This window comes from Neoarius graeffei, chromosome 14 (genome assembly GCF_027579695.1).
Source record: "Neoarius graeffei isolate fNeoGra1 chromosome 14, fNeoGra1.pri, whole genome shotgun sequence".
Classification (NCBI taxonomy): Eukaryota; Metazoa; Chordata; class Actinopteri; order Siluriformes; family Ariidae; genus Neoarius; species Neoarius graeffei.
In genome coordinates this window covers 52,405,935-52,421,478 of record NC_083582.1, presented here as the reverse complement: position 1 = coordinate 52,421,478, position 15,544 = coordinate 52,405,935, and the positions used below count along the sequence as shown (strand labels likewise).

Here is a 15,544-nt window from a genome sequence, read left to right as displayed (position 1 = left end):
CCGCCCTTTCGTCATATTAATAAACTTTTTCTACATTTTTATAAATATTTATTTAGATTGTTTATAGCCAGCTGAATTCTGCAACTGCTCTCAGCGCTGGCTCAAGGTGCATAAACACCAGTGCAGTTTGCTATGGAGATGAGGCGAGACCTGGCGATGTGGTTTTTATGGCGGCGGCGGAACTCACACAATAATCTGATTAATGTGGGCAGCAGACTAATGAGACCGAAGGTGTCAAATTACTGGAAATTTCCAGAACAATCTTATAATCTTGTAATACAGGATGGTTTAAGTTATAAATCAGTTATAGAAACTGTTTTATTTAAACAGGCTAACAGATCAACATCCAGGTCCCTACCAAATCCATCATTAGCTTGATCAATTCTATAAAAGTCTATTTAAATTCTGAAAACTGTACAAATGTTGTTGTTTTCCACCAAAGAGGTGGGATTAGCCAACGCAGAATAGTGACGTTTGTCTCTTGTTGATGACGTGTAGGTCGCATGAATGCGACCTGTCCGGTCAGACTGCAGTCACATGTGAAAATATCGGATATGCATCGGATTTAGGACCACATATCCATCACTACGTTCACACTGCAGGCTGAAGTGACTCAAATCTGATTTTTTCGCCCATATGTGACCTGTATCCGATCTTTTATTGACAATATGAACGACACAGATCCGATTTTTTCAAATCCGACCCAGGCCGTTTGGATATGTGGTCCTAATTCCGATTCCTATCCGATCTTTTCATATGCGACTTCAGTCTGAACTGCCAGGTCGCATTCATCCGACTTACACGTCATCAACAAGCCACAAACGTCACTATTCTGCGCTGAAGTAGGCGGCGGGTCTCTCAAAAAAAGTTACAACAACATTAGACACTGTCACTACCCCGCAGAACGCCTGAGCCAAAACCCTTGCCCTCTTCCTTCTCAACCTCCTCCTTAACATCAGGCTATTGTGCATGTTCTGGCTCTGTCGCAACAACAACTGCATCATCGCCAGGTACTCCATGCTGGCTACTGTCATACACAGGAAACTTTAGGTTACTTCCGTAAACACTGGCCATGCTCACTGCGTGTGACGTCGTCGTATCCTGCAATGCGCATGCGGAACACTTTTAGGTCGCTTTTCGTTCATACTGAGGATCACATACAAGTCGCATATATTTGTTAATGTGAACGACCTCACAAAAAAAATCGGATTTCACAAAAAAAATCGGAATTGAGCATTAAGCCTTGCAGTGTGAACGTAGTGCAAGCGGCCTGGGTCGCATGTGAAAAAATCGGATCTGTGTCGTTCAGATTGTCAATAACAAATCGGATACAGGTCGCATATGGGCAAAAAAATCGGATATGGGTCGTTTCAGGGTGCAGTCAGGTCTTTAAAGGGGTTTCTGATGCTCTTTGTGAATGATTTACCTCAGAGATAAGAGCCAACACAAGTGAGAATGAAGCGAACTGTTGTTTGTTTACACTTCAACTTGCAGCGCTTCGTTGTAAAGATGCGCACGAAAAGCTTAAACAAACAAACATGCTTACACGGGCAAAAACAACACAGGATTCATTCGGCAGCGACTTGATACTGAGGTCCACATAAAAAAAAAGTTGTAAGCCTCCATACGCTAAGAAAAGTCACGTGACTGAGCCCAACAAGACAGTCATTTAGTTCAAAAAGTTCCATGATGCCGTGGGAAAACCGCAGACCTGGCAACACTGCTTTACACGTCGATAGTAGAGAGTCCGTTTTATTGTCATACCCATATTCCGACACACCAACAATGATTGGCTACCAGTCTAAACAAACGGCTCTGTGATTGGTCAGTGACGTTCTCAACCGTTTTCTGCTTGGTTTTATTTCACGCTAAGAAAAAAATTTTGCTTGTGTTGTTTATGTAGTCGCTCCGGGAAGATGAACGATTATTAAATCTGTCCAATATGTCGTAAACAATCGTGTCACAGGAAGCGGGATTATACGGAAAACGGGTGTGAAACATACGGAGGTCAACGAAGGCTGAGAGTTGCAGCTGCGGCGGTGAGTTGATGTGGCAGTGGCGAGTTGATGTGGCAGTGGCTCTCGCACTGAACTTGAACTGTTTTGCAAATCTGGGTAAGTAAGAATGCATGATGCGTAGCTGTATAGAGCTGCTACCGTTAGCAGCCTGAGTGTATTTGGTTGTGGTGGAGTGTGTAGCTGTAGGTGAAGTATGTGGTTGTGTCCTTTTTAAATACCGACTTTTGCTAACACACTGTTGAACTAGTGTTCACAACTCCTGCCTCACCACACTGTTTCACTCATTAACCAGCAGCTATAAGAGGTGTTTCTTTAGCCACAGTGGATTAAAACAGATGTCATATGTCATGTGAAGTGGTAGTTAGTTAGTTAAACGGATTGTTGTAGCTAGTTAGCTAAACAGTATCTAACCAGCTAAGCTAACGTTATCCTTTAGTTGAAATCCTGCAGGACCTGGTAGGACTAAGATCCTTCTGCTATATTAAAAGATATTGCTGTGTTTGTTTTCAAAATGCTAGTTACTGGCTATTAAACCAGTCCGGTTACAAGAAGCTGCTGAACAGTGAGTGAAAAGCTAGCTGACTGCTCCTGTGCAGTGTATGAGTGGTGATGATGGTTAGAAGGCTATAAACAGTCTGATCTCTGAAACGGACTTGGGTCGGTAGACAGGCTGCAGCTTTACTTCTGCCTGAGAGCTGAGGGTAAAGTTGCAGTGTGTGTCATTGTGCTGTAGTGGAGCTGGAGCTGTGTGTCAGGGCTGTTGGAGTGAAAGTGGTGTCCTCTTTACTCCAGTAAGGGTACTGGCCAAGCTGACATTAAACTTCCTTCCTCCCAAAGTGTTCAGAGATGCTGTTCACATCCCTTTGCAGCCTTTCTAGATTAAATTACAGAGGTGAAATAAGAAGAAATCAGAGGAGAGGGGATAAAGGAATACTTTTTTAATTTTTTTTTCTTTAAAAAGCTGTAAACATGTCTGTAGGATATGTGATTACCATAACAAGCTATTCATTCACTGATGCCATTTATCTGTTGTGGATGAACTGGAGCCAGTCCCAGCTGACTTTGGGTGAAAGGCAGGGACAGGTCACCAGTCAGTCATGGGACTAAAACATTACATTACGTTAATGGCATTGAGCAGATGCTCTTATCCAGAGTAACGTACAACATTACCCAGAGCAGTTGCCTTGCTCAAGGGCACTTCAGTCATTCCTGATGGTCCAGGGACTCGAACCAGCAACCTTTTGGCCTCAAAGCTGCTTTACTAACCATTAGGTCATGGCTTCACCATAGTAGAGAGACAGATTAGAGTAGCCAGTTGACCTAATCTGCATGTATTTGGACTGTGGGAGGAAACCCACACAGGAAGAGCATTCAGACTCCACACACAAAGTCCCTGGTTGACCAGCAGGTTCGAACCTGGAGCCTCCTTGCTGTGAGGCGACAGTGCTAACCACTGTACCACCATGCTGCCCACCACGAAGAGGAATGTAGAAATGTTTCACTGTTCTCAGAAAAGCATGGGAAAAGTTTATTTATTTGTAAATTAAAGGAAAGGTAATTTGCATACTGAAACATTCAAATTCTTGTGACATGCTCAGCGATTCTAGTGTTAGTTTGTTGGTTAGTGATGTGCTATTCCTGTAAGAAGTTTATGGCTGCTGTTGCTGAAAGCTAGATGGCCTTTCGATGTCGTAAAATCAGTGAAATTTAGTTCCCTCTGAAATTTGGCCATTGTGATGTGTTTATTTCTGTAATATCTTAAAAAAAAAAAACCCAGGCCATTCTGTGGCTGGGAAGTTATTTAATTTGAGGGGATTCCCTAACAAATAATGTGCATGAAATTGCTCGCTTTGCGCAGTCAAGCAGACAGAGGAAGTTCATGTACGCATGCACAGGTTTACCACCTTCTTCTTCTTCTTTTGGCTTTTACAGCAGCTGGCATCCACAGTGTTGCATTACTGCCATCTACAGGTTTACCTTGACCGTGCACCAACAGTTGCATCATTCTGTCGTTAAATGAACAGCTGATCACACCAAGGTGCTTGCTGACCACCAATATTTATTATTTTGGTCCTGCATTTCCTTTCCTTCGCAGCATAACTTTTCTTCTCGTTTACTGTTACTGTAGTCGGCCTTTCATGTTTCATTCACATCCTCCATTTTTCTCTCCTTTTTTCAAATTTGTATCCCACAATGCCTTGCGTGAACAGGGAAAGCCCACCACGTGATGCATGATGTAGTATCTTGAATTGGGTCACGGTGAAGAAGGGAAAAAATAGCAGAGAATTTAGGACCATGTGGCCCTAAATTCATTAATTGTTCTATTTTTAAAAATAAATAAATAATAAAATTGGAAGCCTGTGATTCGAATTCGGTAGCTTTCGGTCCACTAAACAAAAATAATTGGGTGTCAGGGAAAATTCTTTTTATGACCTACACTTGAAAAATCTGAAAGACAGTCTACCTTGAAGTCACAGGAAGACATTGCTAGTATGGTTACAATGATGCTTAATAGTTAACAAAAAAGAAGTTTCAAACATAAGTGATAATGGTTGGGTTTTGCTGTCAGCTCCTGAAAACAAAACAGCAAGAGCTTCTTTTCTCATTCAGTTTTCCAGTGATGTCATAATTAAGATCGCATTTTAATTATTAAGATTAATATTCAGCTGTTCAGGGTGGATTTTTTTTCCCTTTAAGCTCTAAATTGGTACATTTCTTCCTTCAGAGAGTGAACTTATTTTTTTCAAAAGGAAAATGTTTATGCATCTTGATGAACTTGGTGAGTGTAGCTTAAAATAAAAATGGAAGGGTTTCAGGTGTGGCCCAGTCACTTTTTATTTATTGTTTAATTGTTGGAAAGTTGGATTAAAAACATCTTAGTCCCCTCTCTGAAAGGATGGATGACACAAATTGAGAGTTTAATTAACAAATGTGTTTGATTGGAAAATTTTGAAAGGAAAAATATTATTGAATGACTGACTTAAAACTTCCAAATAACTGACCTCAAGCTTGGTGGTTATCCATCTTTCACTCATTATAGAAAAACCTGGTCATTCTTGTCCATAGTAATTACACACACACTACTGATGCACTTCATGAAGACTACATTTTAAAAAGTTGAAGCATTCCTTTAAGTGTGCGTGTACACAGCACTAATCAAAACACCTACTCTAGGTTTTTCTGTATTTTGACTATTTTCCACATTGCAGAACAATACTGAAGATGTCAAAACTATGAAATAACATATGGAACATGTTTGGAATCATCACACATCACATCACATTATCTCTAGCCGCTTTATCCTTCTACAGGGTCGCAGGCAAGCTGGAGCCTATCCCAGCTGACTACGGGCGAAAGGCGGGGTACACCCTGGACAAGTCGCCAGGTCATCACAGGGCTGACACATAGACACAGACAACCATTCACACTCACATTCACACCTACGGTCAATTTAGAGTCACCAGTTAACCTAACCTGCATGTCTTTGGACTGTGGGGGAAACCGGAGCACCCGGAGGAAACCCACGCGGGCACGGGGAGAACATGCAAACTCCGCACAGAAAGGCCCTCGCCGGCCCCGGGGCTCGAACCCAGGACCTTCTTGCTGTGAGGCGACAGCGCTAACCACTACACCACCGTGCCGCCCTGTTTGGAATCATGTGGTTAAAAAAAAAAGTTTATTTTAGATTCTTCAAAATAGCCAGTGTTTCCCTTGATGATGCTTTGCACACTATTGGCATTATCTTAACCAGCTTCATGAGGTAGTCACCTGGAATGCTTTTCAGTTAACAAGTGTGCCTCGTCAAAGGTTAATTAGTACAATTTCGTGCCTTCTTAATGTGTTTGAGATCAAACAGTAAATAACAAAAATACAGTAAATGGCCCTATTCCACAACTGTAGTAATCCATATTGTCACAAGAACCACTCAACTAAGTAAAGAGAAACATCCATCATTAGTTTAAGATGTTTTTTTTTAATTAAGAAAAATAAAGAGAGAAATATAAACAATATATAAAAATGCTAAATCCTGTGCTTCCTGTATGTTTTGCAGTGTAAGTGGACGTGATCAGCATGTTGCTGCAGAGACTTTCTCTATGCTCCCGGCTGTCTGTGGGCCCAAAAACCCTCCAGAACTTCACAAGATCCGTTTCTCTCGGGAAACGTGAGTTTCATCTTCTAGCGTAGAGTTTGGTTAGAACTGCATAGTTTTAGTTACAACCCCAATTCCAAAAAAGTTGGGACAAAGTACAAATTGTAAATAAAAACGGAATGCAATGATGTGGAAGTTTCAAAATTCCATATTTTATTCAGAATAGAACATAGATGACATATCAAATGTTTAAACTGAGAAAATGTATCATTTAAAGAGAAAAATTAGGTGATTTTAAATTTCATGACAACACCACATCTTAAAAAAGTTGAGACAAGGCCATGTTTACCACTGTGAGACATCCCCTTTTCTCTTTACAACAGTCTGTAAACGTCTGGGGACTGAGGAGACAAGTTGCTCAAGTTTAGGGATAGGAATGTTAACCCATTCTTGTCTAATGTAGGATTCTAGTTGCTCAACTGTCTTAGGTCTTTTTTGTCGTATCTTCCGTTTTATGATGCGCCAAATATTTTCTATGGGTGAAAGATCTGGACTGCAGGCTGGCCAGTTCAGTACCCGGACCCTTCTTCTACGCAGCCATGATGCTGTAATTGATGCAGTATGTGGTTTGGCATTGTCACGTCGTCTGGATGGGAGCATATGTTGCTCTAGAACCTGGATATACCTTTCAGCATTGATGGTGTCTTTCCAGATGTGTAAGCTGCCCATGCCACACGCACTAATGCAACCCCATACCACCAGAGATGCAGGCTTCTGAACTGAGCACTGATAACAACTTGGGTCGTCCTTCTCCTCTTTAGTCCGAATGACACGGCGTCTCTGATTTCCATAAAGAACTTCAAATTTTGATTCGTCTGACCACAGAACAGTTTTCCACTTTGCCACAGTCCATTTTAAATGAGCCTTGGCCCAGAGAAGACGTCTGCGCTTCTGGATCATGTTTAGATATGGCTTCTTCTTTGAACTATAGAGTTTTAGCTGGCAACGGCGGATGGCACGGTGAATTCTGTTCACAGATAATGTTCTCTGGAAATATTCCTGAGCCCATTTTGTGATTTCCAATAGAGAAGCATGCCTGTATGTGATGCAGTGCCGTCTAAGGGCCCGAAGATCACGGGCACCCAGTATGGTTTTCCGGCCTTGACCCTTACGCACAGAGATTCTTCCAGATTCTCTGAATCTTTTGATGATGATATGCACTGTAGATGATATGTTCAAACTCTTTGCAATTTTACACTGACGAACTCCTTTCTGATATTGCTCCACTATTTGTCGGCGCAGAATTAGGGGGATTGATGATCCTCTTCCCATCTTTACTTCTGAGAGCCGCTGCCACTCCAAGATGCTCTTTTTATGCCCAGTCATGTTAATGACCTATTGCCAATTGACCTAATGAGTTGCAGTTTGGTCCTCCAGCTGTTCCTTTTTTGTACCTTTAACTTTTCCAGCCTCTTATTGCCCCTGTCCCAACTTTTTTGAGATGTGTTGCTGTCATGAAATTTCAAATGAGCCAATATTTGGCATGAAATTTCAAAATGTCTTACTTTCGACATTTGATGTTGTCTATGTTCTATTGTGAATACAATATCAGTTTTTGAGATTTGTAAATTATTGCATTCCGTTTTTATTTACAACTTGTACTTTGTCCCAACTTTTTTTGGAATCGGGGTTGTATAAATGTTCCTGAGGATATCACTGAGTATGTATGCTTTGTTTGGAATAAATGCACTTTTGCTTCTCCTTTGTGTCTTCTTTTTTTTTCTCTCTCTCCTGTACCCCAATAAATTTTTCATTCACCGTTTTTCATTCCCTGCTCTGAGTTCTGTGCTGTCAGCACTGGGGCCTGTTTGGCTTTGCTGATGTGGCAGCTTTAACACTGTCGTTAGGTTTCACTGACAGGGAGGGGTGTTTGGGTGTGTATGGCATGGGTACATTTTTAGCAAATCGCAAATGTGATGTCTGAGACATAACTCGTAGTTCTGTGAAATTGAAAACTGTTTAAGAATGTCATGGTACTGACTTGTGGTTTTTATTTTGAAAATCCTTGGTAGAGCACATTTTAAAGTACATATTCTGGACCAATTTTGTTTTTTTTATATGAAAGTATGTCCCTTTACACACTCATCCAGAAGGGTAATTTTGCACAAGGCCATCTGTCTGCAGCAGAAAAAAATAAAATGACAAAACACGTCTGGAAAAATCTCAAGGGACTCTGGAGCCAGATTCGTGACATCACCTGCGGAAGCACCAGCAGGCTGCGCGAGCTTTGCACGGTTTCAGTGCACAGCCTGTGTAGACCAAGCGCTCCCATTTCTCTCTTTGTCCGGTCTTTGGAAAATGATGAGTACTAATCCCATCATGATTGGTGTTGCTACACCCTCCTACGATACATCTGTTAACCATTTTAATAATTACCGTATTTTCCGGACTATACGTCGCTCCGGAGTTTAAGTCGCATCAGCCAAAAAATGCATTATGAAGACGAAAAAAACATATACGTCGCACCGGACTATAAGTCGCACTTTTTTGAAGGGTTATTCTATCCATAGAATCTGTGATTGTATCTGATAAGCGGCGCGTGGTTACTGCGCGACTGCATTGTTTATTTAATAAACGAACAGCTGAGCAGTGATAACGCGCCCTTTGCCCTGTAAGTAGCCTAGTCTGATTATTTTAAATATCTACTACTATCTTTAATACTATCACTATCGTTATTACTAATAGCCTATATTATTATTATTATTATTATTATTATAACTAATATTAGTAGCCTATTACTGATGCATTAATCAGTTTGCTTTTAGATTATTTTTACCGGTAGGGCTTATTATCGCCCCATGGCTCTTTCATCTTTGTTATTAAAGCTGTAGTCATCATCGAGGAGAGTCATTCTTCATTTTTGTCGAATTTTATTTCATTAAATCAGAGGTCAAGTAGGCTATAGGTATATCATCTCCAAAGACAACCGTCTAGTGAAAAAAAAACAAACAACCGCTTTTAAATACCCTACTTAAATCCTTAAAAAGAGTAATTTAACTCATGTCTTGTGTGATCTGATCTCCAATGGTGAAATAAACCGGTTGTGATATGAGTAGTCTGTTATTTTAGAAGATAAATTTAATATATAATTTAATATATAGCCTAATAAAAATAATATTTTATAACATATCACGACATATTACTGTCTGTAACTGTTCGTCACTAAAGCGTTTTCTAAGATCATAATGTCTGATATATATATTTTTTTTTACACACACAATAAGCGCGTGTGCGTAAAGTTATAGTAAACCACCCCCCACCTTTTTTTTTTTTTTTTTTTTTTTTTTTTTTTGAGTCGCCGGACCCACCCACCTCCTGCGTTCCGGGACCTCCCACTTCACAAATTAAGCACTGCCTAAAATCATTACATAACTTATTTAAATAACTATAGCCCTATCATTAATAATAAAACACAGGTCAATCAAGTTTATCAAGCTGGCGATTTCACTCCAAATCAGCAAATCCATTGAATTCCTCATCCTCGGTGTCGCTTCTGAACAACTCTACCAACTCCAGCGGCAGACGAAGCGCCGTTTCCTCTTCTTCTGCGTGGCTGTCGTCAGACTCAGCATCAGCTCCAGTTATTCCGCGGTGAAAAAAAAAAAACATATATATGTCACACCGGAGTATAAGTCGCATGGCTAGCTGAACCATGAAAAAAAGTGCGACTTATAGTCCGAAAAATACGGTACATGATAACGAAGAAATTTGCAGAAAACCACCAGGTCGTTTTCTCATAAACAAACCAGCGCTGATGTAGGATTCAGAAGGAGGCGTCCCGCATGTGACGTCACGAAAATCAATGTTTGCCGGGAAATCCAAATGCCAAGTTTTTTCAGAGGCGGACCAATTCGCCTCAAATGGCTTGATTTCAACTGAATTTTTCTGGTATTGCGCAAGGTAAAAAAATTGCACAAAATGTGACAGATATTTGACCAAAGTTTAATATAAAATAAGAGAAATACATTGATCTTGCTCCTGAATTTACCCGTGATATGCACTTTAAGCTTTTACTTCCTGTTGGTTAAAACCAGAAAATGTTTGTGGTGCAGAAGAGGCTACACACTTGCTGTGCGTGAATGTAGTTCCACCCTCATTTAAGGACTGATAAATCAATGTCTTTTCACTCAATGTCATTGTGAAGGAGTAAACATCCCTCGGACCACTACGAACGACTCATTGTCTCCTTTGAGTGGAGTTTAGCTTCGTGTTTAGTTAGCGGTTGCTACACCCTTACGAGAACACTAAAGCAAATAATTTAGATCATGCAGCAGAGTTAATTTTCAAGTCATGATTTTTGACCTAGCAGCTGAGACCTTTAGTTGTTTACACCTCGTTTTGTTTCGAATGCATCTTCACTGAGCAGGTTTCTTGTGTGATCAGAACTGATGTGATTTCAAAGCTACAGTGGTGCTTGAAAGTTTGTGAACCCTTTAGAATTTTCTATATTTCTGCGTAAATATGACCTAAAACATCAGATTTTCACACAAGTCCTAAAAGTAGATAAAGAGAACCCAGTTAAACAAATGGGACAAAAATATTATACTTGGTCACTTATTTATTGAGGAAAATGATCCAATATTACATATCTGTGAGTGGCAAAAGTATGTGAACCTTTGCTTTCAGTATCTGGTGTGACCCCCTTGTGCAGCAATAACTGCAACTAAACGTTTCCGGTAACTGTTGATCAGTCCTGCACACTGGCTTGGAGGAATTTTAGTCCATTCCTCTGCACAGACCAGCTTCAACTCTGGGATGTTGGTGGGTTTCCTCACATAAAGTACTTGTTTCAGGTCCTTCCACAACATTCTGATTGGATTAAGGTCAGGACTTTGACTTGGCCATTCCAAAGCATTAACTTTATTCTTCTTTAACAATTCTTTGGTAGAACAAGTTGTGTGTTTAGGGTTGTTGTCTTGCTGCATGACCCACCTTCTCTTGAAATTCACTTCGTGGACAGATGTCCTGACATTTTCCTTTAGAATTCGCTGGTATAATTCAGAATTAATTGTTCCATCAATGATGGCAAGCTGTCCTCTCCCAGATGCAGCAAAACAGGGCCAAACCATGATACTACCACCACCATGTTTCACAGATGGGATAAAGTTCTTGTGCTGGAATGCAGTGTTTTTCCTTTCTCCAAACATGACGCGTCTCATTTAAACCAAAAAGTTCTATTTTGGTCTCATCCGTCTACAAAACGTTTTTCCAGTAGCCTTGTCCACGTGATCTTTAGCAAACTGCAGATGAGCAGCAATGTTCTTTTTGGAGAGCAGTGGCTTTCTCCTTGCAACCCTGCCATGCATACCACTGTTGTTCAGTGTTCTCCTGGTGGTGGACTCATGAATATTAACATTGGCTAATGTGAGAGAGGCCTTCAGTTGCTTAGAAGTTACCCTGGGGTCCTTTGTGACCTTGCCGACTATTCCACACCTTGCTCTTGGAGTGATCTTTGTTGGTCGACCACTCCTGGGGAGGGAAACAATGGTCTTGAATTTCCTCCATTTGTACATAATCTGTCTGACTGTGCATTGGTGGAGACCAAACTCTTTAGAAATGGTTTATTAACTTTTTCCAGCCTGATGAGCATCAACAACGCTTTTTCTGAGGTCCTCAGAAATCTTTGTTCGTGCCATGAGACACTTCCACAAACATGTTGTGAAGATCAGACTTTGATAGATCCCTGTTCTTTAAATAAAACAGGATGCCCACTCACACCTGATTGTCATCCCATTGACTGAAAACACCTGACTCTAATTTCACCTTCAAATTAACTGCTAATCCTAGAGGTTCACATACTTTTGCCACTCACAGATATGTAATATTGGATCATTTTCCTCAATAAATAAATGACCAAGTATAATATTTTTGTCTCATTTGTTTTAACTGGGTTCTCTTTACCTACTTTTAGGACTTATGTGAAAATCTGATGTTTTAAGTCATATTTTATGCAGAAATATAGAAAATTCGAAAGGGTTCACAAACTTTCAAGCACCACTGTATCTCCCAAAATAACATTTCATACCAACACACAGTGTAGTGTATATTTAACTATCAGACAACATTTTCTTATTCAACTGTTAGGCCCTCAGATTGATAATTCGCACTGTCGTCTGGCTATGTGGTATTTTGTGCAGCATTTGCTCAGCTAATCATGTTTATTGTGCTTTTAACAACCACAGAACCACACAAATGAATAAAGGACAAAGTAATAAGTGAAATAAAACATGAGTTGCATTTTGTCAGTATGTAGCAGAAGACCCATGCATGGTAATTGGGTCTTTAAAAAAAAATCACAGCTTTATTGAACTTGAAGAGTACAGTGCTATACACTCAAAGATATAGATAAGTATCCCTGTATAGCAGTTACAGTGTTTTTTTAGAACTTGTTCAACAGACCGAGGCTTTGAGCTGACAGACCTGTATTTCACATATAGTCCATGTGATCTGATCACTGAAGATGGAAGTTAATACCAGGCCTGAGCAGGGTGAAGTATAAAGGTACAGTGGATAGTATAGCTGGAACATTATCAGTTGCTGGTGGACCACTTTACAGCCCCACAATTTCAGTCTGTCCCATTCCATACAGTTAGGTCCATAAATATTTGGACAGAGACATTTTTCTAATTTTGGTTCTGTACATTACCACAATGAATTTTGAACAAAACAATTCAGATGCAGTTGAAGTTCAGACTTTAAGCTTTTAATTCAGTGGGTTGAACAAAATGATTGCATAAGAATGTGAGGAACTAAAGCATTTTTTTAAACACAATCCCTTCATTTCAGGGGCTCAAAAGTAATTGGACAAATTAAATAATTGTAAATAAAATGTTCATTTCTAATACTTGGTTGAAAACCCTTTGTTGGCAATGACTGCCTGAAATCTTGAACTCATGGACATCACCAGACGCTGTTTTTCCTCCTTTTTAATGCTCTGCCAGACCTTTACTGGAGCAGTTTTCAGTTGTTGTTTGTTTGTGGGCCTTTCTGTCTGAAGTTTAGTCTTTAACAAGTGAAATGCATGCTCAATTGGGTTGAGATCAGGTGACTGACTTGGCCATTCAAGAATATTCCACTTCTTTAATAAACTCCTGGGTTGCTTTGGCTTTATGTTTTGGGTCATTGTCCATCTGTATTATGAAACGCCAACCAATCAGTTTGGCTGCATTTGGCTGGATTTGAGCACACAGTATGTCTCTGAATACCTCGGAATTCATCCAGCTGCTTCTGTCCTGTGTCACATCAATAAACACTGACCCAGTGCCACTGGCAGCCATGCATGCCCAAGCCATCACACTGCCTCCACCGTGTTTTACAGATGATGTGGTATGCTTTGGATCATGAGCTGTACCACGCCTTTGCCATACTCTTTTCTTTCCATCATTCTGGTAGAGGTTGATCTTGGTTTCATCTGTCCAAAGAATGTTCTTCCAGAACTGTGCTGGCTTTTTTAGATGTTTTTTAGCAAAGTCCAATCTAGCCTTTTTATTCTTGAGGCTTATGAGTGGCTTGCACCGTGCAGTGAACCCTCTGTATTTACTTTCATGCAGTCTTCTCTTTCTGGTAGATTTGGATATTGATATGCCTACTTCCTGGAGAGTGTTGTTCACTTGGTTGGCTGTTGTGAAGGGCTTTCTCTTCACCATGGAGATTATTCTGCGATCATCCACCACTGTTGTCTTCTGTGGGCATCCAGGTCTTATTTGCATTGATGAGTTCACCAGTGCGTTCTTTCTTTCTCAGGATGTACCAAACTGTAGATTTTGCCACTCCTAATATTGTAGCAATTTCTCGGATGGGTTTTTTCTGTTTTCGCAGCTTAAGGATGGCTTGTTTCACCTGCATGGAGAGCTCCTTTGACCGCATATTTTCTTCACAGCAAAATCTTCCAGATGCAAGCACCACACCTCAAATCAACTCCAGGCCTTTTATCTGCTTAATTGAGAATGGCATAACGAAGGAATTGCCCACACCTGCCCATGAAATAGCCTTTGAGTCAATTGTCCAATTACTTTTGGTCCCTTTAAAAACAGGGTGGCACATGTTAAGGAGCTGAAACTCCTAAACCCTTCATCCAATTTTAATGTGGATACCCTCAAATGAAAGCTGAAAGTCTGGACTTTATGTCCATGCCCATTATATAACTATAACTTGAATGTTTCAGTAAACAGGTAAAAAAAAAAAACCAAAATTTGTCAGTGTGCAAATATATATGGACCTAACTGTATGTTCCAGCTAATGATGCACTGATCCATAACACGCCAACAGCTGTCTCTGCATATTTGTCATTAATTTTGACAATAAACATTGCCCCAATCAGATTCCTGCACATCTGTTTACTAACATCTCCCTTGCTTTTTCCTTACCTGGTCCTCATTGGTTTCCTGCATGCCATTTCTTCTCACTGGCTCCTTCCCTGGGTCTCTCTCCCACCAGATCTCTGTATCTCTCTCCATCTGTCAGACTCCACGCTGTGCGTCAGTGGAGTAATGTGCCTTTTCTTACAGTGCCATTGGTGCGTACCCATGGTAAGTCATTTCCACACCGTGGTGATCTGCGACAAGCCAAACGAATTGTAGTGAAGCTGGGCAGCGCTGTGGTAACTCGGGGCGATGAATGTGGACTTGCACTCGGGAGGCTTGCCTCTATTGTGGAACAGGTAAGAGAGATCAGTAGTGATGATCATTTAATGGTGATTAATCAGTTTGGTTATAGCATGTGCAAGCATTAAAGGCAAACTCACAGTACAATAGAATGACACAATAGTACTTTTGCGTGCTGATTGTATGTATTTGGACTTATTTTTGGTCTTTTAAGGTGGCCATGCTTCAGAACCAAGGCAGAGAAATGATGATTGTCACAAGTGGAGCAGTAGCATTTGGGAAACAGAGACTGAGGCATGAGATTCTTCTCTCTCAGAGCGTCAGACAAGCCCTTCATTCAGGACAGAATCAGCTTAAAGACATGGTGAGCATAACCATTATTAAGCCAGTTATATGCATCAGATACCACTTAACAGTTTAATGAATTATAGTACAGTTGTTAATGTACTAAAGTGGTAATGTTGGATGAATAAAACTACATTTTTGTCTGCAGACTCTGCCCGTTCTAGAGGCGAGGGCGTGTGCTGCTGCAGGACAGAGTGGACTGATGGCACTGTATGAGGCCATGTTCACTCAGTACAGCACCTGCACAGCACAGGTACATACACACAATATAGATGATGCAACTTCTCTCCAAATGTATAGACCCCTTCGCATGTTTGTAAACAAACTGACCGTTGCCAGGATGCGCGCGCAGCCTGGACCCAGAAACAATGGCGCTGCCCATAGACCGGCATTATGAGCTGTCAGATTATGCCAAACAATTGTTGTTA

At 40.6% G+C, this 15,544-nt stretch overlaps 1 protein-coding gene across 4 annotated transcripts in view; it reads left to right on the top strand.

Annotated features, from left to right (window-relative positions):
- The first annotated feature begins 1,844 nt into the window (after nt 1-1,844).
- The window catches only part of aldh18a1 (aldehyde dehydrogenase 18 family, member A1), a 30,252-nt gene continuing 16,552 nt past the window's right edge, over nt 1,845-15,544 (top strand). Inside the window, exons 1-6 of one of the 4 annotated variants that reach the window (XM_060939966.1) lie at nt 1,845-2,039; nt 3,951-4,056; nt 6,070-6,180; nt 14,676-14,827; nt 14,986-15,135; nt 15,265-15,369. In XM_060939966.1, the coding sequence (XP_060795949.1) occupies nt 6,090-6,180; nt 14,676-14,827; nt 14,986-15,135; nt 15,265-15,369 (498 nt within the window). In that variant the 5' untranslated portion in view covers nt 1,845-2,039; nt 3,951-4,056; nt 6,070-6,089. Of the gene's footprint in view, nt 2,115-3,950; nt 4,057-6,069; nt 6,181-14,675; nt 14,828-14,985; nt 15,136-15,264; nt 15,370-15,544 lie in introns of all 4 variants that reach the window. The other 3 variants (XM_060939965.1, XM_060939967.1, XM_060939964.1) reach the window with 3 other exon arrangements.